The sequence below is a fragment of the Trichoderma virens genome (assembly GCF_000170995.1).
Source record: "Trichoderma virens Gv29-8 chromosome Unknown TRIVIscaffold_6, whole genome shotgun sequence".
In the NCBI taxonomy this organism is placed as follows: Eukaryota; Fungi; Ascomycota; class Sordariomycetes; order Hypocreales; family Hypocreaceae; genus Trichoderma; species Trichoderma virens.
In genome coordinates this window covers 2,047,487-2,072,044 of record NW_014013743.1, presented here as the reverse complement: position 1 = coordinate 2,072,044, position 24,558 = coordinate 2,047,487, and the positions used below count along the sequence as shown (strand labels likewise).

General features: G+C 52.8%; 8 protein-coding genes across 8 annotated transcripts; 5 read left to right on the top strand and 3 right to left on the bottom strand.

Moving 5' to 3' along the window:
* Positions 1–809: 809 nt before the first annotated feature.
* TRIVIDRAFT_28147 (uncharacterized protein) lies at positions 810–1,994 on the top strand (the record flags this gene model as incomplete). Its single annotated transcript, XM_014101461.1, has 4 exons — positions 810–861; positions 997–1,150; positions 1,197–1,860; positions 1,929–1,994. The coding sequence occupies 4 exons, from the start codon at positions 810–812 to the stop codon at positions 1,992–1,994; spliced, it is 936 nt and encodes a 311-aa protein (XP_013956936.1).
* Positions 1,995–2,779: 785 nt separating this feature from the next.
* On the top strand, positions 2,780–4,305 carry TRIVIDRAFT_53979 (uncharacterized protein; the record flags this gene model as incomplete). Its single annotated transcript, XM_014101460.1, has 3 exons — positions 2,780–3,236; positions 3,335–3,754; positions 3,809–4,305. The coding sequence occupies 3 exons, from the start codon at positions 2,780–2,782 to the stop codon at positions 4,303–4,305; spliced, it is 1,374 nt and encodes a 457-aa protein (XP_013956935.1).
* A 1,533-nt stretch (positions 4,306–5,838) lies between these two features.
* Positions 5,839–6,473, top strand: TRIVIDRAFT_28129 (uncharacterized protein; the record flags this gene model as incomplete). The annotated part of the gene is made up of 2 exons (XM_014101459.1): positions 5,839–6,149; positions 6,230–6,473. The coding sequence occupies 2 exons, from the start codon at positions 5,839–5,841 to the stop codon at positions 6,471–6,473; spliced, it is 555 nt and encodes a 184-aa protein (XP_013956934.1).
* A 542-nt stretch (positions 6,474–7,015) lies between these two features.
* On the bottom strand, positions 7,016–8,000 carry TRIVIDRAFT_150016 (uncharacterized protein; the record flags this gene model as incomplete). Its single annotated transcript, XM_014101458.1, has 3 exons — positions 7,016–7,462; positions 7,582–7,794; positions 7,890–8,000. 3 exons carry the CDS (start codon positions 7,998–8,000, stop codon positions 7,016–7,018), a joined length of 771 nt encoding a protein of 256 aa, XP_013956933.1.
* Positions 8,001–8,602: 602 nt separating this feature from the next.
* TRIVIDRAFT_83861 (uncharacterized protein) lies at positions 8,603–10,100 on the top strand (the record flags this gene model as incomplete). Its single annotated transcript, XM_014101457.1, has 4 exons — positions 8,603–8,721; positions 8,810–9,180; positions 9,291–9,699; positions 9,756–10,100. The coding sequence occupies 4 exons, from the start codon at positions 8,665–8,667 to the stop codon at positions 10,053–10,055; spliced, it is 1,137 nt and encodes a 378-aa protein (XP_013956932.1).
* A 117-nt stretch (positions 10,101–10,217) lies between these two features.
* Positions 10,218–11,517, bottom strand: TRIVIDRAFT_60444 (uncharacterized protein; the record flags this gene model as incomplete). The annotated part of the gene is made up of 6 exons (XM_014101456.1): positions 10,218–10,414; positions 10,480–10,726; positions 10,792–10,925; positions 11,001–11,028; positions 11,093–11,358; positions 11,460–11,517. The coding sequence occupies 6 exons, from the start codon at positions 11,515–11,517 to the stop codon at positions 10,218–10,220; spliced, it is 930 nt and encodes a 309-aa protein (XP_013956931.1).
* A 747-nt stretch (positions 11,518–12,264) lies between these two features.
* TRIVIDRAFT_71193 (uncharacterized protein) lies at positions 12,265–13,685 on the bottom strand (the record flags this gene model as incomplete). Its single annotated transcript, XM_014101455.1, has 3 exons — positions 12,265–12,366; positions 12,433–13,135; positions 13,203–13,685. The coding sequence occupies 3 exons, from the start codon at positions 13,438–13,440 to the stop codon at positions 12,342–12,344; spliced, it is 966 nt and encodes a 321-aa protein (XP_013956930.1).
* Positions 13,686–14,720: 1,035 nt separating this feature from the next.
* TRIVIDRAFT_221981 (uncharacterized protein) lies at positions 14,721–23,026 on the top strand (the record flags this gene model as incomplete). The annotated part of the gene is made up of 3 exons (XM_014101454.1): positions 14,721–14,767; positions 14,831–17,699; positions 18,227–23,026. 3 exons carry the CDS (start codon positions 14,721–14,723, stop codon positions 23,024–23,026), a joined length of 7,716 nt encoding a protein of 2,571 aa, XP_013956929.1.
* Positions 23,027–24,558: the final 1,532 nt, after the last annotated feature.

The window sequence follows — 24,558 nt, the reverse complement described above, 5'->3', positions numbered from 1 at the left end:
CCTTCGACCAAAATCTAGACGATTCGTCATCGCGTTCATACGTGATACATTGGATTCGTTATCGAGTTCATATGTGGTACATTGGATTTGGTTGATTTCTTTGTTTTCTCCAACTCCTTTAATAGCTTTCTTTGCTTTCCGCCTTCCCTTCCTTTTACTCATGCAGGCCAGGTTACAGCTCAACATTTCTTTCAGCTCATCAAGCAGGCAGACAGGCACACAGACAGACAGACAGACAGACAGACAGATAGATAGACAGGGCGAATTTGATTGGATATCTTGCCGGGGTTTGCCATGTTTCCGCTGGTTTGGCAGTGCCATCTTAGGACGTAAACTACCCTCGTGATGTAGAGAAAAATAGAGAAGACGACAACAAAAGGACCAGATGAATGCTTGAATGCATTCTCATCTTCAATTGGGGTACTATTCATCATGTTCCTGGCTCCTGCTGGTAGCTAGAGCGAGGCATACTTGTACAGGAACCTCATCCTTATCCATGTCTCGCCCAGACAAAGACCGCCTCGGTCTCTCAGCCGTAGGGCGCTAATGACGCGCCGGGCTCGTCTCGATTTGCCATGGCTCGGGTTTCGATGCGCTCAGGCCAAGAGGCGTTCCATTAGCTGGTCGTTTAGCCTGAATTTTATGCTGTCGAAATACTAAATGGCTGGGCAGGCGGACAGGTGGGCGGAATCGACGAGGTGAAAGGGGGCGCTGTTTGTGTATCTCGCCGCAGTATAAAGGCGCCGATGAAGGAGGATATCCTCGTATTGATTCTTTGTTGTTGGGTACAGCTCTTAAAAATAGACATCATGAGTCGCCTTCCTCCTGTCGAGAAGTTCTCCCTCGCGGTCCGCAAGAACAGTCAGTAGCTCCCCTCTCAGCATCACAGCCCTCCCAACCGAGTATGAATTTCGAGCATCTTCATCTTTTTATGCCGAATATGAATTGTATGCTTTTTGTGAATTGAGCAAAGTTTGACCGCCCACATCTATTTAGTCCGCGACGAGTGGGAGAACAAGAGAGCCGAGTATGAAAAGAAGCTCTCCGATCTGCTCGGCGCGCCATGGAAGATTGATATCAATCTCCACCAGGTCTGCGCATATGCTCAGGAAGGCTATGCGACAGAATCGCCTGGCTCAATGATTGCCGCGTATGTTAGCACCGCCTTATTTCAGAAGTTGAGCTAATTCGATTAGCTATATTGATGGCGTCTTGTATCAGCTGGATCGCTTCATCGGCAGTCATGGAGAAGAGGGCAAGGCCGAGCTCAACACGATTGCTTCGGCCCAGACCATCACCATGGATCTGGACCAAGACAAGAAGTTTTCCTACTGCGGATGCGAAGTCTCTCCCACGGGACAGCTGGTCATTCTCTTTCGAGAGGGCTGTCTAGGCACCAACATTGACTACGCTTGTTCCCTTGAGAATCTCGAAGCCGCTCTCAATGCAGCTCCCAGCGCCGCCGTGGCCAGTCACCGGCCGATGAGCTTTGTTGCTCGCGCAGCCATCAGAAATGACTGGGACACCGAGGTAGAATCAATCAAGACAAAACTCAGCGAGATCCTCAAGAAGGAAATCACAGTAGTACCGCAATTTGAGCAGGTCTTTGACAAGCTCAGCGCCGCCAAAGACGCTCCAGATAGCTGGGAGAGAAACTTGGGCATGTTTCTCAAGATGTACTACGAGGCCCTGGTGCAGTACCTCGAGTACCAGAAATTCGGCGAGGATGACATGCTGTATGAGGGGTTTAACGAGGTCATTGACAAGGCGACTGTTGTCTTTCGCATCGTCGACAAGGGCCAGCTGAAGCACTCCACCTATAACGAGTGTGTCGTAGAGGATGGCACGCTGATTCTCCAGGTAAGCTCTTGATGCGGTGTGAAGGGTCCAAATCCGAATGCTTGCTGATTAAGTCGCGTGCGTGCTAGACTATTCCCGAAAATTTTGGTACCAATATTCCCCAGTGTTCCGATAAACTGATGGATCTGTTGTAAGTTGATGAATGGGTACAAGTATGTGATGTGGTTTGTGGGGTCATACGTCGCCATAGATGCATACATGTACAGGTAGTCAGAGTCATACGTGCACCTTGTTCTAGATCCCCTGTAGCATAGCAATCCGCTGGCAGACAGACGGAGTGGAGGCGTTTGAGCCAGCTCCGTTCACCTACAGCTTCGTTACACGTGTTGATGCAGGGTGAGGCGGAACCCTGGCGACTCTGGTTGGCTGGCTTTGGAACCAGCTTACAGGCATGGAGTGCATGCGGCCCACCGCTGAGGCATGAGATGCTTGACCGGCTGCATGTAGGGAGTATAATAGAGGGCATAAGATAGAGAAGCGACTGCAATTCATTCGCCTGCAAGCGACCGTCCCCAGCATCCGGCCGAGGGCTTTGACTGATTGACCGAATCTCTGCTGCAAGGCGCAGCCCAACTGATGCCAGACCTGTGGTGCTTGGTGATTTGAGAGAAAGGGCATCAACTTGTAAGATCACCACTTGGTAACGGTGTGGGCAGAACCCCGCGATCCAAAGGTGACTCGACGCAGCTTCGCCGATATTTCATAGGCGACGCTGGGGAGTTGCATCCTCTTTTCTTCATTCGATTTTCTTTTATAAACCGTCGACATTCGTTTTCATTCTTTTTCTTTTCTTGATTCACACACCAAGACATCGAGCATTATCGTGCAGAGCACTGTGAGACACCGCCTCATGCATGATCGCTGATCCTCCATGTTCGTATGCTGACTGACTCACTAGGCGGCCCGCCATTCTTCAAACATGCCTGTAGCCAATGCGAACGCCCTGGCTGAGAATAGGGCAGCCGCAAAGCGTCAGGCAGTCATCACTGTATCTGTTGTGACGTTCATCTTCATCCTGTGGCCAGAGCGGTATATCATATGGAGAAATCTATGTCTGGTCCCTGTGTTGGCCTGGCTGACCTCGCTGGTGTTTGATCTGAAGCACGGGGCGCTGGACGCATGGGATGGAGTCCCAGCCTGGCTCAAGAGAATTATCGGTGCAGATGATAACAGCACCTACACCAACAGCAGCGGATCTTCCCGTACGGGAGCTCGACAACCACAGAGCCAGGCCACAGCAATCCTGGACTATGTGCTCATGCGCCTTGTCCGCACGGCTTTTTGGATCAAATGCGAGGCGGTGCGGCTCTGGGAAGTGACTGGGCCTCTCATGGTTGAATGGATTAACCAAGCCATCCATTTGCTCATCTCTCAAGGTTTGTGAACAATCATTCAACCATCAATCCACCTAGACACGGAACCTGGCCATTAATCTTGTTTCCTTTCTCTTAAACAGTATCAGCAAGCCAAACAGTATCAGCAAGCCAGACTTCATCATCGGCCGGGGCTGAGAAACCAGCTCCAAAATTCACACAATATTATGGCATCTTGCTCAAGACTTACCGTGGCCCCGACTCCCCCTTTAGGATGCGAGATGCCCCAAACAAGTTCATTCCTGGCGAGAGCAAGGATGTGTCCGCTGTTCCTTCAGTGTTCGGCTCCTGGGATGCCGATTCTCGTCTGGCGCTCTGCCTGGTTGAGAAGGCGATTTGGGATAATCGGAATCTAACGCTGAGGAGCAAAATAGCGACTGGGACTTACTGGACCATGACGGCCCAAGGACGCGGATACGCTCGCCCGGGCCTGGACAATTATGACCTTGGAAGGATTATCGCCATCGACGTGATTGGACTCGGAGACGGGCAGTATGACGCTCTGAAGAAATGCCACGAGTGTAAGCATACCCTTGGGTGAAGGAGCCAAGTTTCAATGCTAATGAATTTTAAAGGTTTTCGGCCACTTTGCCAGGGCTGGAAGTACATGAGGATGCACTGGGAAGATGTTGACTTTGCCGTCATCTTCGCCTTCTTGGTCATGGGTCCAGCCTTACGCACAAGATGTGTACAGGTTTATCGAGCGCTCTGCAAGCTTAGGTCGGAGCAGGCTGAAGGTTCACGACGAGGTGCTCCCAATATAGATCCTCTGCTGATTGCGGCAGCGACTGGAGGATTGGCAGTACCGTTTGTGTTACCGCTGATGGCAAGTGGCCTCGTTGCCGCTGCTGTGACGAAGAACCGCAATGGCGACATGCCGGAGCAGAGGAGAAAGGCGTACCGAAGTCTGATGACTCGATTCCCAGAGGTCAAGATGCTCTTTGAGGATGAGGAGGAGGAACAGAGGGAAGAGCAAGAATATAGTGGTAGTAGTATGGACGATGATGACGACGAGTGGAAGGATGAGGGAGACGATTACTATAACGATGCCTTGAGCCCATTTGACTGGTAGGGCTTGCTGCTGCTGAGTGGATTAGAGAAGAGAAATGCAAATACCCACAAGACTGAGGCTATAGAAATTGAGTTTGCCGTGTGGGAATTCTCTTCATGTGACCGAGACAAACGGACAAGATAAGATTGATGACAGTGTGTCCGCCACGTGAGACATGATTACGTCCAATACCATCTCTCTACCCATTTACTCGTTCCTTTGCTATCAAATGTGAATGTCGAATTTATTGCCTCTTCTAGACAAGGTGGGTGCTGCTGTCTCTGTAACCTCCAACAACCAAATCGCGACATCATTGATCTCGGCCCTGTCCGGCACGCCTCCCGGGAGTTTGTTGCACCCTCTGCCAGGAACCACTTTGCACGCCCCAAAACAGGTACAGCACCAAAAGACAAGGACGGCGCCATGCAAGATTCAATTTACGCCGTTTCCAAGAATAAACACGAGGAGCCACCCGTCTTGTGTAGCTCAGGCCCAGCCCCAGCCAATGCCCTGGAGCATGCGCCAATCGCCCGCTTCTAGTGGCTGCGGGACCTTGCTGCTGAGGCGGAGGCGCAGCAGCCCGAGAATCCAACAGTAGGCCATACAAGACGATGCTCCGTAGCACGGATTACGGCCTGGATGCTATAAGATGATGATGACGATATCACTTGTAACATTTCATACAGAGGGAGACAGGAGAAGAGATAGAACGAACATACTGTACAAGAATTAACAGTGTCGAGTGCAATTTTTACGAGGTGCACGCCCCCCCTATCGCTAGTGGCTACTGTAGGTACATCTTCAGGGGCCAACCCGCGCTAGAACCCACCACGCAGCACCGCTGAATCCCCCCCAAGCACCGCGCCGCACAGTGACCTCAGCTCCGTTCAGGGGCACAAACCCCCCTGGAAGGCACATGTACCGTCCACTTCTCACTGCTAGCAAGCACCACATGGTCATGCCCTCCAAGTCCCCACCTCCAAAAAAGGGTGCATAAGATCCTCATACAATGTGCATCAGCCACAAGCCAAAAGAATATCCTCCCTATGTCATTTTCATTTGGATTGATTCGCACACCCCCCGAATGCGGCGTCAGTGTCAGCCTCGCCCTGCACGGAGTCTAGCGGACTGCTTTTGGCTTTTATCTTTGGGGCCTTTGCGGTTTATTTAACATTGTGTGAATTCCAAACGCATCGCCGTCAAACTCGCATCTCCAACTTCCCGTCTCTTCGTGTCATTCCGTCTCTTCGTCCACCCCTTCATTCGTTTCGTTTCTCGCGCCTTTGTTCCAGCTCGCTTCCGTCTACGAACACACGACGCCTTCGAGCCTCCGCCGATTTGGCTGATTGATTGATTGATCGATTGATTGATTAAATTCAATTGAATTAACCCACCTCTCCTTGTCCGACGCTAGCACGAAGCTACACCAACTCTCCTCTCCCCGATCGACGAAGCTTCTCCTCTTCTAAACCAACTCTCTTCTTCTCCTCAGTCACGCTGGCTCCTCGACCGATCCTTCATATCCAAACACCCACACACAACATGTCTCCCGCAATGATCCCTCCCATCACCGTCACCACCCCTCAGGATGGCCTCTTCTCCGAGTCCCTCATCTCTCCAGATGTCTCCGCCTCCTTGCCTCAGGGCTACCAATTGCGAGCCCTTCGCCGCTCCGACTACGACTCGGGCTTCCTCGACTGCCTGCGAGTGCTGACCACGGTCGGCGACATCAGCGAGGAGAAGTTCCAGAAGCAGTACGACAACATGGTGGCGCGCGAGGATTACTACATCATTGTCATAGAAGACACCAACCGCGAGAAGAACTCGGTCGTGGCCACTGGCGCCTTGATAGTCGAGCACAAGTTGTGCGTTGCCGCTTTCCCCAATGCCCCTGATCCCCTAGGCCCTCAATCACATGCAGCTAACCCTTCCTTCTCCTCTCCAGCATCCACAGCTTGGGCAAGGTCGGCCACATCGAGGACATTGCCGTCGCCAAGGACCAGCAGGGCAAGAAGCTGGGCCTTCGACTCATCCAGGCCCTCGATTTCGTCGCCGAAAAGATTGGCTGCTACAAGAGTATCCTCGACTGCAGCGACGCCAACGAGGGCTTCTACGTCAAGTGCGGATTCCGACGAGCAGGCCTGCAAATGGCCCATTACTACGAAGGAGGCAAAAGTAAATCACACTAAATCCCCTTCCTCTCCCTCTTCTTCCCCCTATGAAATACACAAACACACGAGAAACACACATGGAAAAAAAGAGACATTTTTTTCAATAATTACGACGCGTCATATCTGGGTTAAAGTCTCTGTGGCTTTTTAATGCATAGCTGCTGATGGTTTTGTTCTTGTTTTCTACGGCGCAGGCAGTAAAATCTAGATGGGTCTAGATGATCATTAGACGTCAACCGGCATGACAAGAGACGGGTGGGATGAAATAGCTGGACAAGTAATAGAATTTTAATTTTTTTTTTAATTCCATCTGGAAGTAGGGGCTCTATTGCCTCGTGTTGGTGTGATTCTATCCTTCCTGTTGGTATGCGTCCAGTGGTCATTTTGCCTGGGCAACAGACCAGAGAGACTGGTGCTACATTCCAAATCAATTAACCAAGGAGCAACCTACAGCATTTAGAGAGCTATACATTTCCACATAATGCGTATCCATCGCTGACAAGGAAACCAATCTTTTATTACAAACCCTAGCTAGATATCATTCAAGTATACAAGATCCTCTACCGTCCCATCCATCCACCGTCCACCACCAAAACATGTCCGCTCACATACGCACTCGCCTTGCTCGCGAGATACACTGCTGTCCCCTTAAAGTCCTCGGGCGATCCCCATCTGCCCGCCGGGATTCTCGCGCTGATGCTCGCCAGCCTCTCCGGGTTGTTCAGCAGCGCCGTGTTCATCTCCGTCTCGATGTATCCCGGCGCAATGGCGTTGACCGTGATGCCCTTGGACGTCCACTCGTTGGCAAACGACTTTGTCACCTGGCCCACGGCTCCCTTGGACGCCGCATAGGCGGGGACGGTGAAACCGCCCTGGAAGGTCAGCAGAGAGGCAAAGTTGATGATGCTGCCGCGGCGGCCGGTGGCGGCAGACACGGGGAGGGAGAGCATCTCGCGGCCAAAGTCGCGGCAGAGGGTGAAGACGGAGTTGAGGTTGACTTGCAGAACCTGTTGCATTCAGAGGCCGCGTTAGTATACGTCTTTCTCTGGTTCTGTATACCATGGGTATACAATCCTAGCAATTGCTCGCAACGGGGCAATCAGTGGCAGTAGACAGCAGTACGCACATCGTTCCAGTCGTTGTCGGGAAACTCCTCGCAGGGATGCCTCCTCTGGATTCCGGCGCAGTTGACCAGAATATCGACCTTGTGGCCGGCGGCGGTGACGTCCTTGGCAATGTTTGCGACTTGCTCTTGCACAGCAAGATCAGCCGTGAAGATCCATGCCTTGCGACCAGTCTTCTCGACGGCCTCTTTTGTCGCCGTCGACGTGGTGTCTCTCTGCATCGGCTGCGTTAGCTCAAACTTCCTCTCCTCTCGCTCTCTCGCAAATCAATTGAGCCATTGATTCACCGCAATCAGCCCATCTTCCTTACCTGGATCAATACGATATCTGCGCCGGCTTCGGCAAGCCCAATGGCAACAGCCTGACCGATGCCTCTGGTAGCACCAGTGACGAGCGCAGTCGAGCCCTCGAGAGAGAACATGGAAGCCATTTTTGAAATTAAAACTTGACGGAAAAATAGGACAACAGGACGAACAAGGGGATTCAGTAATCTGAAATGAAGAAAACCAGATGCCGAAAGATGGGAGCAATAACCGACTCCCAACGGACAAATTATAGGGTATTATAGAGTGACGCTGTGAATGGAGGGGCAATTTCGAAGCTGCCCCGCGATTCTTCAATAACCGACGCACCTATTCCGGCAACTGTTGCCGATGCGGAACCACTGTGGCAGCCAAGCCATTCTCCACGTTTCTGTTTCTCTAGTATTTCGGCTTCGATTTAATGGTCTCGAGGGGGACCGGCTTGGGGTGTGGAGTTTTTAGCTTGCCGACGGTTTGGGGAAAAGGCCGGATCGTGTTACTTGGAACGGAGAATTGTTTGCTTACTGCGTTCGATATCGGAGCTTGGTGTGATTTTTGTTATGTCATTGGGTATTGGGCATCTGATGGGTATTGATGTGCCATGAGACGAGGTATTGGGAATGTGGCTAGTTTGGGTAGAGGATTTAAATGGGGGGGCTCTCGATTCCATCAATCGCATGGAAGCTCCGTAGTTCTACGTCCTACATCCATCTGTGTCGATACAGCTTCAGTTCCAGACCAGAGCCCAAGCACCATCTCTCCCAGATTGATTGACCTCCCAACATGTCTGTCGAAACCGTCAAAGCTTCCGTATTACACGGCGAGAAGGATCTCCGCCTTGTACGTGACCCAATGCATGATTCTATACACTGGCCAGATCAAGAGCGAAAGAGAGCCCAAAGCAAAAGCTGACCCGTCCACACCACAGGAAGAGCGCAGTCTCCCAGCTCCCTCCGCAGACGAGGTCCAAATCACCGTCCAGTCCACCGGCCTCTGCGGCTCCGACCTCCACTACTTTGGCCACTTCCGCAATGGCGACATCCTCGTGCGCGAGCCGTTGACGCTGGGCCACGAATCCAGCGGCACCGTCGTCGCCGTGGGATCTGGCGTCTCCAACCTCAAGCCGGGCGATCGCGTCGCGCTCGAAGTCGGCCTGCCGTGTGAAGACTGCGAGTACTGCAGCAGTGGAAGATACAACATCTGCAGAGGCATGAAGTTTAGGAGCTCGGCCAAGGCGTTTCCTCACATGCAGGGAACGCTCCAGGAGAGAATCAACCACCCTGCGCGATGGGTCCACAAGTATGTTTCTATAGCTTCTCTTTTTACATATGAATATCTGCTTCTGATATGAATACGCTGTGTTCATGGGGATATCTTGAAACAAGCTGACAAGAGGCGTGTACAAACAGACTCCCCGAAACTATCCCCCTTGATCTGGGAGCCCTCATCGAGCCTCTCTCCGTTGCCATGCACGCCCATCGCCGCGCAAACCTCACCTCCGAATCCACAGTCCTCGTCTTCGGCGCCGGAGCCGTTGGTCTTCTCTCCGCAGCCGTGAGCAAAGCCAACGGCGCCACCGCTGTCGTCATCGCCGACATCCAAAAGGACCGCGTCGACTTCGCCGTCAACAACGGCTTCGCAGATGCGGGCTTCGTCGTGCCCTTGGCAAGGCCGCAGACAATTGACGAGAAGCTGGCGTATGCGCAGCAGGTCGCGGAGCAGGCCAGGAGCGTCAAGGTGAATGGCAAGGAGGTCGGCGAGGTTGGCGCCGTGTATGAGTGCACTGGTGTGGAATCATGCCTGCAGAGCGCAATCTACGTAAGTACACTTGATTGATTTGCTGTCTTTTGTACTTTGTTTCTGACATCCAATAGGCCACGAAACCTGGCGGAAAGGTCATGATTATTGGCATGGGCACTCCCGTTCTCACTCTGCCCATGTCTGCGGCGGCCCTTCGGGAGGTCGATCTTGTCGGTGTCTTTAGATACGCCAACACGTATCCCGCGGCGATTGAGATGCTGTCGAACAAGCCAGCGGGCTTGCCCAATCTGCAAACACTCGTCACACACCGCTTCAAGGGCCTTGACCAGGTTCAGAGTGCGTTTGAGATGGCGGGCAAGGTCAAGGATGGAGAGGGCAAGCTGGTAATCAAGGTTGTTGTAGACATGTCATAATAGCATTTCACTACCATTAAAAAAAAGGGCGGGAATTGAAACGAGTTTACGATTACATGGCAGGTGGGAGAGTTTCAAGAGGAGAGTAAATGTAAAATAATAACACGGGCTGTATATATGCTAATTGAATTCAATTGTAACCATTCCTCCATTCTATTAAGTCTATGATTTATCAGGGAAGCCAAAGTCGATGCCGAATGGCGGATAGACGTAGCGCTTGAGCTCGCCCTTGCTAGTCAAATCGTCCGAGTAGTCATTCAGCAGCTTCAGATCCTCCTCGTCCAAGGCGACAATCTCCAGGTTGGCCTTGATGCGAGCGGGAGTAACCGACTTTGCCAGCACTGTGCTGCCACGGCTCACTGCATACAAGAGTAAGTACGCTTTCGATTAAAATATATAACTAGGGATGCTAAAGGAGACATACCGTGGTAGCTGAGCAGGACAGTTCCAGCAGAAACTCCCTTCTTCTCAGCAATCTTGACAACGGGCTCAGCGGTCATCAGAGGGCTGCCCGTGCTGCCCAGAGGGCTATAGGCCATGACGTGAATACCGTTTTCTCGGCAGAAATCAACAATCTCCTGCTGAGGGAGGCTGGGGTGGTTCTCAATCTGGTTGACGGCGGGGACAACGGTGGCGTGAGGGAGGAGCTGTTCGAGGTATTTCTTGCTGTACTGTTTTCAACCTATTAGCCAGGCTCTTGTCAAATGATCAACGCAAATGGCGAGGGAGCACATACGTTGCTGACACCAATAGCCTTGGTCTTGCCTGTCTTGAGGACAGCCTCCATTTGTTTCCAACCATCGACATGGTTGTAGTCCCAGATGACGTCTCGCTTGCCGTTGGGCAGGGTAGGGAACTTGTCGTGGTTGCCTGTATTTGAAATAGAATTAGACCATCTGAACCATCCTAGTATGTTTGGAGGTGAATCTAAGTGATTGCACTTACCATTGGGGTTCAGCAGAACGGGCCAGTGCTATTGAACCATCCATGTCAGCCAGCGTCCATAATAACCATCCTGCATATATAGCTGTACTCACCACCAGCAGCAAGTCAACGTAATCCAGTCCCAGGCTCTTCAAGCTCTTATCCAGACACTCCTCAACTCGAGTGTTGTACGTCGCCCACACCTTGGTCACGACAAACACATCCTCACGCTTCACGCCCGCCGCGAAAGCCTCCTTGAGGCCCTCGCCAACCTCGTCCTCGTTGGCATAGCAGTAAGCTCCGTCGACGAGCTTGTAACCGTTTTGGAGCGCGTACGAAACTGCCGTCTGAACCTCACCAGCCTTGGACTGCCATGTTCCTGCAAACCGTTGGGAGTTCGATTAGCCTTGCTCGCTGTCTAAATTGCCCCTCCCCCGCCATTTCGATGCTGGCCCCTCTCAAAAGGTGGGTGAGACATACCAAGACCAACAGCGGGCATCTCCAGGCCATTGTTGAGTTTGAACGAAGTGGTAACCATTTTGACAGTCTTTCTCTCTCTCTTGTCTCTGGAATTTCAAAGTTTGGTCAAGTATGATTGTTCAAAGAACAGAATCCAGCGCCTGCGCATGATGGGCATCCAAGCTCCGGCCATTTATTAATTAAGACCTGTCCCCAACTTCGCAACCAAACCCCGATCTCGCTTCCCAAATAGGTCGTCTTCGGCGGGCATCCGCTTCCAAGCGTCGAAATGGTTCAATAGGAGACCGGCTTGGCTGCGTGGGGGCGCCACAGCCCAGATTCCAGCCAAGGAGAAATCAGTCCGTCTTGACTACGCTTCGGGTTGCTCTCGGCCGAAGAGGCGGCAAGCGGAAAACCGGTGTATTTATCCATTGCTTGTTTGAACCGGATCGATCGTTGAGCCCATCAACGCCAACGTCATGCACGCTCTTAAGGTACGCTTGTATGCACATGTATGTATGCGGTATTATCACATGAAAGGCCGGGGGGTTTTATTATTACAAAATTTTCGAGGTCGGTAGCGTAACAAAGGTGGAGAAACACGCAATAAAGACAAAGCAGTTCCTGGTGCCAACAACGCCGTGTTGATTCTCAAACACCTCCTTGATACCGCTGCCCTGTGCCTCTAATTCTACAACAGAGTCTGCGATGCCTTGAAGAGTTAAGAAAGAGAAAGAAAAAAGAAAGAAAGAACAAGCATGGGAAACATGGAAGATCCTTATACATCGAGACACATGATACATGTTGAAGAAAAAAGAAGAAAAGGGACGGGGGAAAATAACGTAACCGTCCTGTGGTATCCGTACAGCTGCATCTGCGTCGTCTATAATCCAATTGCATTCTCTACCCAGAGACCAGAACCCATAGTCTAAGAACAACCCCAGTTAGTTTCTTAAAACACATTGCAATGCCGTATGAAGAAAGAAACACTCACAAGAAGAAAATCATCAAAACTCCAAACATCTTGGCGATTAGCCATCGATTGCTCGATACTCGCGACCAGTATTTCATCAGTTCGCGCTGCGCTCCCTCTACATTGTCCACGACGTCTTCTGTGTTGGCGTCGATTCTCTCAATCATTTCGCTCTGCTCGGAAACCATGGTGGCTAGCTGGCTGAAGATTCCTCCCAGTTCGTTGATTGTTCTCTCAATGGCCTCGATGGCCTCTCCTCTCTGCTGAATATACGTGTTGGTAGTGCTGGCCTCTTCCATCATCAGCAGTTGCTGATCACCCATGGGACCCGGGTTCAGCGAGAGGGTGTCGTTGCCAGGCGCAGGCGATGCTCGGTTTGGAGTTCCGTACAGGGGCGAGGCAGACTGCTGTAGCGATGGCTGCGCATGCTGAGACACCGAGGATATAAAGTTCTCGGTACGTGACCTCGAGGCCTGGATGTTCTTTGTTCGGGCCTCTAGCACATCCTTGAAATTCACCGAGACGTCGGTCAACTTGCCCTGCAGCAGGTACACCACGTTTTTGTTGTGCTCGCCCTCCTGGTCAGCCTTGGGGTGCTGCTGTTTCGACATCGTCTGTAAGGCACCGATCTGCTGGTTCAGCGATGACAAGTCTTGCTTGATGACGAATGTAAGCTCGTTGATTTCTACGGGCCGGTCGTCGAAGAGAGTGCGGCGCTTTGCGACTGCGTATAATGTCAGTTTGAAAATTCAATGCCATGATTCTATTCCAGCCAGCATATCGCCACTCACGTTGCGCCAACTTCTCAAGCTTGCCCATGGTAGCCGAGATGCCTCTTCCAATCTCTGCCGCTTTTCTGGCAAAGTCTGATCGTCTCGCCCGGGCATCTCCATTTGCCGCAGACTTTTGCGCGTCGTTGAGCAGCGATCTCCTCTGCGAGCCCACCTTGTTCGCATTCTGACGACGCTGGGCCTGGGCCAGAACCGACTTGAACTCGGCGGTTCGGTCCTGAATAGATGCGACAGCCATCTTGTTCGTCGTTGATTTGCTGGGGGACTTGATGGATCCGGACTGCGACCAGCGCGTCTGGCGACTGTAACTGAGAGGACGAGATTGGTAGGGCTGTTTCCCGCGCGTGCGTTCGAGGGGCCCCCTGGGTAAGCAAGCCTTAGGATCGAGATCAGGTGGCTAGCCGGGGTAAGTATGATGCAGCAATCTCAGCAAGATTGCAGCTCTCGTTGATTAGTCTTCCACCGGATGTAGAATATTAAAATCGGACTTTAAACTCTGGACAGCTTGGACTAGGGGACCAGGTATTCGGTTCGGGTCGGAAATGGGCGATCCAAGCAGCTGATGGCGGCAAGGATGAATTAATTAAAAGAGGCTCTGGACAGAGTAAGACGTAACTCGAAAAAGGTATAAGGAGCGAAGCCGTCAAATGATGGTTGAGAGAGTTGGATGGTTTCGTCGGCTAGTTGCGCCAGGGAGATTTGATGAATCCACGTTGCTTCTGATTGCGAGGCGCCACACGTGGAATATCAGTGGACGGTGGCCCAAGTATCCTTACGGGCCCAGCAGTATGGAGAGTTACTTGGGTTGTCCTTGCTCGTATTGGGCCTTAGGGGTGGGCCACGGGAGCTGGGGGAAGAGCATAGCCACAGCGACTTGCGAGGAGGATCATCGATCTCTATGTCTATGTAGCCTCTACTTGCATAATCCTGCAGCTGCCCTTGTCCTACAGAGTACCAGCTACGCAGCCAGGCGGCTTTCGCCATCGTTCAAGCGTGTACTCACCCACCAGCCACAGCGGGTTGACGCGCCAGCCTCTGGTATATTGCCTTGGAAGAAACATTTCAGTGTACCTTCCTGTACCTACGGGATGGAGTACTTGCCCGTAGTACCACTGCTATCACCTGCTCTCCTTGTACTAAGCAGGAGCATTGGCCTCAAAGTGCCACGACGATCCGCGCGCTTCTTCCTCTCTCTCCTCCTCCTCACCAACTGTGTCGATCTCTGATCGCAGCGCCTGTCCGTCTTTGTGGTAACAATAATTTGTATTGCCGGCGTCTTCTCTTGGGGCAGCTTCTCAGGGCCCTTACCGACGACTTCTCCGCTTCAAGTAATAATTTTCGCAATCGCAAAACACCAGCCGCCATCTCCCTTGTCTGATTGTTTGCCTGTCCAGAGTGTCGCTGGAGCCGGCATTCCGCCTGGAAAGGGCGAAAGCATCGCGCAGCCTCGTGTGCTTTCTTTGTGGAAGCATGCTTTGCTATAGATCTTAGAAGGTTTCGCATCCTGACCAAGACGCAATGGAGGACTCGCACAATCACCCAGTGAAACGTGCTCAGACTTCTCTGTATGGCTGCTCCCTCGCAACACACTTTTTCGGCATTTTCCACTGACAAACTTTGGCGTACAGAAACCCGCAAAGTCAATCGACGACCTACCAGGTCAACGTCAGCCGCAAGAAGACGAGGAAATGGGTCGAGGCTAAGGTCCAGAGCTATGACGGCGACGACTGGGGAGCTGACGAGTACGACGAAGAGTCTGATCATGAAGCTCCTCCGCCTCCGCCAATCAACCCCTCGCTGCGCACATTCTCTGGCACCGACCTGCTACACTCTCGCCACAATACTCCCAGCCCAGCCTCGAGTTTGAGTGCGCTGCCGTCTCTGCGAACACAAGTCCAGCAGCAGCAGCAGCAATCTCCCGTTGTGCCACCAGCAAACCAGCCTCCGCGGATTGGAGTTACTTCGCCTGTCGTATCAGACGTCTTGACTCGTAGCGCCTCGGAGTCGATTGCCAGCGGCCATGTTGTATCACCTCAACCCGTGGCTGCTTTCCAAGGACGTGAAGGCGACGGCAATCTGTCGCTAGCCGGCATTGCTCAGCTGCCTTCACAAATCCAACAGCAGCAACAAGCTCCCGGCGGCTATGATGTGTCACGCTCTTCCAGCTTCGAGCAGGCTATAAAGCCCACATCTACACCTCCAGTTGTTGATCGCTCCGTGTCTCCCCAAATTTCCGCACCACCACCACCACCTCCTGCAGACCAACCTCCCCCCGTCATTTACTCGCCTGACAATTACAGTCGTCTGGAGGATGACAAGGCCCATGAGACACTAGCATTGGCTCCTGCTGTTCCCCCGAGCTCTGGACCTGACCAATCCACTGTATCTGCTCCAAAGCCGCTGTCTAGTGAGGACAGGCGCGATACCTGGGAAAGGGACGACGATTCCTCTCACGGGGATCATCAAGACAACCAAGGAATCCGTCCCGATTTTGAGTCCCAAGCTGGGATTGATCGTGGGAGAATGTCTGTTAGTCCCAAGTTGCCGGACCTTGCTCGCATGTCCGCTTTTGGCACTGACCTCTTTGCCTCCTCATCGAGCAACAACAACTTTTTGAAGCAAGCTCCTATCAGTGAAGATCAGGGGAATAGAGACGAACCCGCTGCTGCTATTCCCGCAGCTACTACTGCAGAATCTCGTTGGCAGCCTCCCGCAGTGCCAGCCGAGGACGAAGACCAGTCAGAAGCTCCTGGAGGTGCACCTCTCTCTCAGCCCAACAGCCTATTCCCTGGTAGAAACATTCCAGTCATTCCACCATTGCGAACTCCTAGCCCCCAACCGTCCGCTGCGGCTCCCTTTGACTCGCAAGGAACCAAAATCACTCCCACAGAGCCTCTTCAGCCCCACAGGGGAGAGCCATTGCCGGATTTTGAAGCTCCTCCGTCATTCCAAAGAGTGCAGACTTATGGCACAGACTCCTCGTCTCCCATAAAGGACAGCCCGTTGAAAGAAAACGACGTGCTTAGTGACGAGATTATGCGGACTCTTAGCCCCTCGGGTGCAACTCCTGCTGATGTCAAGCTCAGCGATGGTCCCCAACTGCATCCTCCGGAGGGCCGGAGCGCCGTTAGGGAGAGCAGTTACACTCTTATGGACTATGATAGTTACTGGGCGGATACAGCAGGAGATTCGGGCCCGGGCCATGAGGATGCGCCAGTGCCGCCAACTGAGAACCTCCAGAGCACACCAGCCGCTACTGAGACGCTTCCCGCTCCTTCAGCTCAATCTGGTTTGAAATTATCAACCGATAACACCTCTCCGCCAGAGGCAGCTACGATAACGTTTGATACGATTTTCTCTCCTCAGCAGTCCCAGCAATTGCCCCAAGAAGAGCGACAACAGGAACCTCAGCCGCAGCAGCAGCAAGAGGATCAACAGGAGCCACAATCATCCCTTAGACGAAGGTTTTCCTGGGAGGCTGAAGAGGAGCGCCACACTCCCACAACTCTGGCTCAGACTCCCATACAAGCTCAGCCAACCAGTGATGACTCTGCCGCTCCTGCAGTCCATCTCACTGGGCCATCCGGTCAACCATTTGAGCCATCCGTGACGAACTTGAGCACCGAATCTCGTAGCCATAGCCCTGTATCCCAGCTATCGCAGGCACCAACAACGGCGGCGGGATCTGGCTTGGGTGCCCTGGTGCTTCAGACATCCAATCCATCCGGCAGTTTCCCGGGGCATGATTCGTCGCTTCCCGAGCCTCCTTCTCCAGTGTCTGTTTCTGTGATCAGTGATAAACCTTCTACCACTGCCCGTGAACAAGCGCGCATGTCCATTGCCGACGACAAGCTGCTCGCTGACCAGGGCTCCGTCAGTTTGGTGACGGCATCTCCACCTCCAGCTTCGGATTCTCACCCGGCCGTGTCTTCACCGACTTCTGCAGCGTCTGTGCCCGCTCCACAAGCCCCTGCCCCTAATGCAAACCCACTTGCACAGGCCAAAGCCATGAACTTCCGGGATATCATGGCTTTGTCGACGCCGTCGGAGAGGATAGCAAAATACAACGAAGCACGCGAGGCCTTGGCGGCAAGAGATTCCGGCTTGGAGAGCTGGCTTGTATATCTGACCACGGAGCATCCCGAGCTTTCGGCCTCCATCTCTGCTCCGGGAGGCCAGATGACGCCTCGGTCAAGTAACAACGCCTCCTTGCCAGCAGGAGCTCAGCCCTCGAGCCAACAGCCTTATTACCAGCAGTATCTCAACGCCAGCTCGCCAAGCACGTCTGTGCCACAAAGCGGAGGTGGAGGTGGTAGCGGTGGTGGCCGCTCGAGGTTGGGTGGGTTGTCGATGCCATCTCAGATGTCCGGCAGTGCGTTTGGGCATTCGGGCAACCAGATTGGCACAAAGAGCAAGGAGTTCATGCATTCAGCTGGAAAGATGGGCAAGGGACTGTTGAGCAAGGGCAAAAGCAAACTGCGCGGAAGCGGGGACAAGGTATTTCATTGATTGATTTTTTCTCCAGAACCCTACTCGCAGTGAGTGGGCCCTCTTTCCTCTTCCCTCGACTGAATAATACTTTTTTTTTCTCTTCTCTTCTTCTCCTTCTCACTTTTTACGCTTACTCTTCTTGATACGATTGGTTATCTTGAATGATGCTCTGAGATTGAGGATGTTTTGTACCCGCCCTTCCTTTACACGGGACTAAAAATGGGGCATCATGATGTGACGGTGGCATACGAGATAGGAATTACACGGCAACTTTCTCTTTTGCCTTTTTTTTCGACGCTCTGTTACTTGTCTTTGATCCCTTCAGATACCCATTTTCCCGCATACACCTCCCCTTGCCCTTCCCCCTTCTCTGCATACATATCCATACCCATATATGCACAGACATGCACAGACCTGCACACTCATGCACCCACCCTCCTCCCTTGCCCATGGACCACATCCACATCCACATCCCTTTGAGCTTCTCATGATGTGATGAATCAATATTAATGTTGTCTTCTCTCTCCAACTAGGTCGATACGATCCCTCCGGACCATCCGATACCCAACAAAGCGCAACGACGCTCGACATGGCGGTTCAGTCTCGAGCCAAGACCTCGTGAAGATGATGCTGCCCCACATTCCAGCAGCGACATCTCCACGACACCGCCACAGCTGCCCGACCCGTCCCCGGTCTCCCCCTTGAACGCCGCAGATGGCCCTGGATCCGCCTTTCCATGGAGTGTCTCAAATGACACGCCCGCCCTCGACCCGTCAGCTGTGAAGCCGCCTGGCGATGAACACGTCAGATCGGACGACTTAGTCATCGCCAATTCCTTCCTCCACGGGGCTTATGTGTCAGCAGAGCAGGAGGAGAACGTATTCCCCGCTGGCCAAAGAATCTCCGACTTGAATCCAGATATGGTGACGCCGGATGATTGGGTCATGGTTCAGCATCAGGGTGAACAAAGTCAGGCTCAGAGATTGTCCATGTCATTTAGGGCAATGGCTGCAAACGACGAGCAGGCGCGACAACAGCAGAGCCAGCCCCTGGATAGCTCGGACGCGCCAAAGCGCAACTCATCCTTTATCGGTCTGCCACCCATCAGGAGAGGCTCAACATTTGGCACAAAATCAAAAGCACGGAGGGCCACAGAACGCTTCTCCCTAGACGACGAAGATGGTGACGATGGTGGGGACTTTGATGCTCCTCCCCTCTCTCCAGTCAGCGGCATTGACGCGTCGATACATCCCTCAGAGGTCGTGACGGGTGCGAGTCAAGGGGAACGCAATGAAAGGGCCCTCCCTCCTCAACCCGCGCAAGGAGTACCGGTGGCCGCGGGTGCTGAGCCTAAATTTGGCCAGCAACATTTCTCCCATGCAGGTCATCATCCTCACCAGCAGCAGCTACAACAACAGCCGCAGCAGCAATATCCTGGTGGACCAAACCCTCAACTTAGTCAAGGCGCGCCTATGCTTGGTAGCCTAGTCCAGAAACTCCCTCCCGCAGGTCCGTGGAAGCTGGAAGAGAGCCATCTAACTGAGCCGCTTCACCTAACCAAAAAGCGCTCCGGCACAGACTTTTCGCAGCAGGATATGTATCATGGCTACAATAAAGAGCTTGGATTGGAGTTCCCTGCAGCTCCAGTACCTCTCGCTCAGGGGCCTCCCGGGCGATTCAGAAGCGATGTGCCTCCATCGTCTGCTCGGCGCTATCCGGAGCTGTTTTCACTTCCAGGACAAGACCCACGACAATTTGGTCGAGGCCAAGGATACCCGCCCCAGATGCAAGGCCGCCAGCCAAGAGAGGGAGCGGCGCCTATACGGCAGCAACAAGGAGGACCAGAGGCCGATGAGCGTGGGCGCAGAAGGAATTCGGGCCTCTTCAAAGAGATTGGGACTCGAATTGCGAGAGCAACCTCAAGAGAACGCCGGAGCTCTATTACTGAGCCTAGACCGCCATCTATACAGCTTCGAGGAGATGAGGTGTCCGATATCAGCGTAACAACGGAGGATACATCGGATCGTAGAAAGAAGCGAGCCAGTTTCCTTGGGTTTTCCGGCCGTCCTTCCTCGGACCAGCCACTTCGGAAGGAAGACGACCCAGGCCACCAAGCACGCCAGCGGGATACACGATCTGCTGGAGGTGAGCCACCCGTTGACCCCCGCGAGGATCGTAAGCGCTCCCTCTTTGGTGGCGGCGGACAGCACAAGATAGGTCCGGGTAACTTCTCTCGCTCGTCCACTTCCAACTCAGCACTTGAGTCTGGTGGCGACGGCCGAGATCCGCACAAGAGAAGAATATCTGATATTGCCAAGGTGTCAGGCATTGCTGGCCTATTTGGTCGCTCACGTCAGGATCGTGCGTCATTGGGTGCTATGCCCCGGCAGCAGAACGACGAGCGAGGGCAAAACATCCAAGCTTTCAATCAAAAAGCTGCTATCCCTGATCGACCGCCCATGCAACTGCCATCTTTGGATTTTACATCGGACCCTCTGGATTCCATGTCTAGTTTGGGCTTGGAAGAATCATTTCAGAATTACCGTTATGAGGAGCAGCAGCAGCAGCAACCGCAGCGTGCGCTAGAACCCCCCCCGCAGAGACAGTTTGGCAATCATAATGCCTTCTCTGTTGGTCCTATGGACCCTCAAACCCAGCAGATCTCTCCGCTACCCACTTCAGTTGGAGGCCAGGAGAGGGCAGCAGCCCCGACAGGATTGGCATCCCCTCAGTTCAACCAGCTACCACAGGGCATCAGTCAGGATTCAGAGCGACAGCATCCTCAGACTCGTTTACCACCTCTTGCGACTGAGGCTCCAGTGCCCGTGCAGAATGTGAATACTGCTGCTACAGAGGGCCAAAACTCTTCCGGCAACGGGGGTTTGGAAACTCCTCCTGAATCCCAATTGGACTCGGCAATGGATGAAAAGACCCCCAGGGTTCAAGAATACATCTTTCAGGAAAAGCTGGCAGCTCTCCAGCTCGAGGGAGATAATGTGAGCGAAGAGGAAGTTCTGAGATCGCAGACGGTATCTCCAGATATATCCATCGTGTCCACCTCTAAGACAGAGGAGCAAGGCCCTGTCCAATCGCACAGCAATGCCTCTGAGCATAGCGAGGTGGTTGAAGGGGTTTTGATTACACCCCCTCCTGAAGCGTCTCTTCCTGCAACTGCGGATGCTGACAATGTCGGACTTTCTGCCATCCACCATAATGTGCCACCGTCAGTCCACTCATTCCCATCGATTTCTTCGCTTCGTGAGAAATCGGATGTCAAGTCTATCCAGCAAGAAGGAAGTTCTGTACACCAAACAGAAGAGAGCGTGGCAATATCACCGGAACCGTCACCGCAAGTTACAAAGTCTGAAGTATCGAGCAAAGCTGCAACACCAGTGTCTCAGCATCAACAACTGCACTCGCCGGCTTTGGCGACAGTAAAGCTGCCAGAGACGCAGAGCGTTGATCCGCCAGCTACTCCTCGGTCTCAAACCAGACCTGAATCCCAGCAGCGGCCCGTTGATACAGCAGGGCAGCGGCAACTCTCTACGCCGTCATCACCACTACTTGCCAGCATCCAAGCAACACAACAGCAACCCGTACAGCAGCAATATCCCGTACAACGGCAGCATCCCATGCAGCATCCCTTACAACAGCAACCTGTGCCGCAGCAGCATCTCGTACAGCATCAACATCCCTTACAGCAGCATCCCGCACAACAGTTGCGGCCTCAATATCCGCCGTCGGTAAGCGCCTCTAATGCGTCCATTGCTTCAGAGGCATCAACCCCGGTATATCAAGTCCAATCTGGACCACAAAACCTTTTCCCAGGGCTTCCTGGACCATTCGGACGAGCGTCTACACAGCCTCCAGACGCTGCTGCACAGCAGAAAGATGGCCAGGGATCGCGATGGAAAGGACTCAAAAATCGAGTGAGCGAGCAGATTTCCCAAAGATCTCAGCCGCAGCAGCCGCAGCAACAGCAGCAACAACCGGTACAAAACATGAACCAGGGCCAGAACAAGACTGCTGTGGGAGACAAGATCAAGGGCAATAAGTTGCTAGGCGCTCTGAGACGTACATCGAAGCAACCGGAACTTAGCCAAAACCAGGGCAATGTCCAACCATCTTCCAGCTCCAAGCAGCTTCCAAACCCGATCCCACAGCCTCATGCTCAGGGATATCAGCCGCAACCAGGACAGTTGCAGGGGCCACGGCCTAATGCTATGCCTGCTAACAACCAGTACTTGCAGCCATCTATGCAGCCACCCAATATGCCCAGAGCAAAGACTATGCCTCCTGGGCCGGCTCAACAGAATGCTCCCCCCCGAAACCAGACGCGGTCATCAGAGCCGCGTTATGAAAGCGTCCCCATCCCCAGAGGATATACGGCGGTACATGGCGAGGGCATAACGGTGCCATCGCCATATCACCCGAACGTTCGACGCCAGTTCGGCCCCCTACCACCACAGCAGCAAATGCAGCAACATCCCCATCCGCAGATGCAACGACAATGGCAAGGTGGCCACCCCCCACCCATTTCTCAGCAGCCTCAGCAATCTCAGCCAACCCAATTCCAAGGAAGCCCCCGAATGGCTCAAGGCCCACAGAATGGAGGTCCTGTTCATATGAGAGCTCCATCTGACTCACGATCCGACTACCTCAGTCCTCGGAGCCCTGAATCATTCAATACGCAATCGAGCCGGCATAATCGACACAATTCCCAAGGTAGCCAGAATAGCAGAGCTGAGCCACCGCGACCTGGCAGTGGCATGGGCAGCATACTGGGAATGTCACATCCAGGCAGCCCTCAGCCGTCTGAAAAGGGAAATCTATCTGTCATGGACCGTCCTCGCTCTGCTTCACGGAGTCCCGCTGTGCCTGTTGGGGCTGATCAGAAGCCTGATCTGGATCCCAGCCCGAAGCCAGAGGGAACGTATGATTCAAGTCGGGCTTCGAACCTTGGCATAGATGTAGATAAAGCCCAGCAACTGGTGGAGGATGACCTTTATGCGGCTACGCCCAAGGTGGTACCAAATGTGGCTGGAGATGCCGGCAACTCATCTGCCACATCTCAGTCAGCATCAAACGAGCAGGCAGAAAGCTCTGCAAGTGCAGCGGGCAAGGCCACCATAAAACCAGTAAACGCTGGTGTGATGGCAGAATTAGAAGACACGGAAGAAGCACGAAAGCGAGCCATAAGGCTGGCATCACAGGAGGAGAAGATCTTTTACGAGCCAGAGGATTACGAACCCAAGATGAGCGCGACGAGCTATCCTGGACAAGAGTGGAATCCGTTTGGCGAGCCGGAATTTGCAGACTGGAAGGAAGATTGATAAAGCATACGATAATTGTTTATACGGGGATATATGGTACGATGTGGAAGGGTGTTTCTCACTTTTCATTTGTTCATCCTGATCCAGCTCTTTCTCAGCGGAGCACTCGTGTCATTTCAGATACCCCATTCACTTTCATTTGTTCGGATGTATTGATGAGAACAACTTCTCAAGGAATATTGGCGCCACAGCAAGGAAATTGATTTGCAATCATGTAGATAACACACACGTGGGAGAAGATGTGTATAGCAGATTGCGGTAATAATATTTGACATAATTAGCTTTTCTAATCCTCAATTCTTCCAATTTCCTTTGTTCTTCTCGGCATTAGTGAGCGACCAGACTCGCACTGGGCAGTGGTGATGTTCGTCATCATGATCAGTAATACTGCTTAAGTAACGAGGCGGCACCCTCGGCCACGAAATGATGACGGAAATTGGGCGACGAGGGCCAGCACAAGGGCCCTTGCGTGGAATGGGAAATCATTGCAACAATAGGTAATGCTGGTAACGGTACTTACTGTGCATGGATGTATCTACTAGGTAATGGTAGCAGGATTTCCAATGTGCGGGGGAAGGCGAGTTGTTTGTTTGGAATCTGAACTGCGTGCCTGAATCTGCCAATTCGATTTGGGCGGATAGTTTGGAGCTAGTCGTTGGGCGTGGGAGCTCCGATTTTTGAGCTTTTTGTTAGCTTCATCTGATTCGCGTCTCTATTTTGTTTGTGTTGTTTTGCTATTGTCTGGCGTAGTATTGCTTCTCTCGGCGCGCTTGGACGATTACGAGCAGATATCTCGTATGTACAGTGTGATGGGGTTATTGATGGGTCAATTACGAGGTGCCATACGAAGAACGAAGCCCATACTGATACGGGGGATCACCGTTTTTGCTCTCTCTTGGCCGCCCTGGGAAAGGGAAAGGCAGCTTACTCGTGCTAGTGCTGTAGGTAAAAGCGGGCTAGTTCGGGATCGTGCAAGTCGAGTAAGCCGTTCCATATCTTATGCAGGCAGATGATGGCATGCTTTTGTGCTTTGTGTTTTGACGAGGGCCTCGTACCTGCTACTGACGTGATACGAGACGGGGGCGCGCAATGTGCCTGATGATCCTCGTCGGTTTCAGGTAGTGGATTCGTCGAGGGCGCTGCAAAGGGGATAATTTGATGGGATCTAATAAAGCTCCGTGCAAGCACTTGTTGGTAGCGAGCAAATAGTGGCACAGCCGCAGCTGAGGTTGTTTATAGGCTATGTATTGCATATTGTAAGTACTTGTGCGAGCAAGTGACACCTGCTGTTAGTGGACGATGTGACGATGGCCTCTATTGATGGTTCGGGGAACAATAGTTGGAGCTGTAGCGGTTGGGTAGCAACGCGGGAGGGGGGGCCATCTGTTGATTGATGCTGTGATGTGATGCTGCTTGAGTGACATTGATTCCGTGACCGAGCTATGGAGAATCTGCTGAATCAATTGGCCCATCTTGCTCTTCCTGTTGGTTGCTCGAATGGATGAATGTGTGTCTGATGTGTTGTTCGAGGC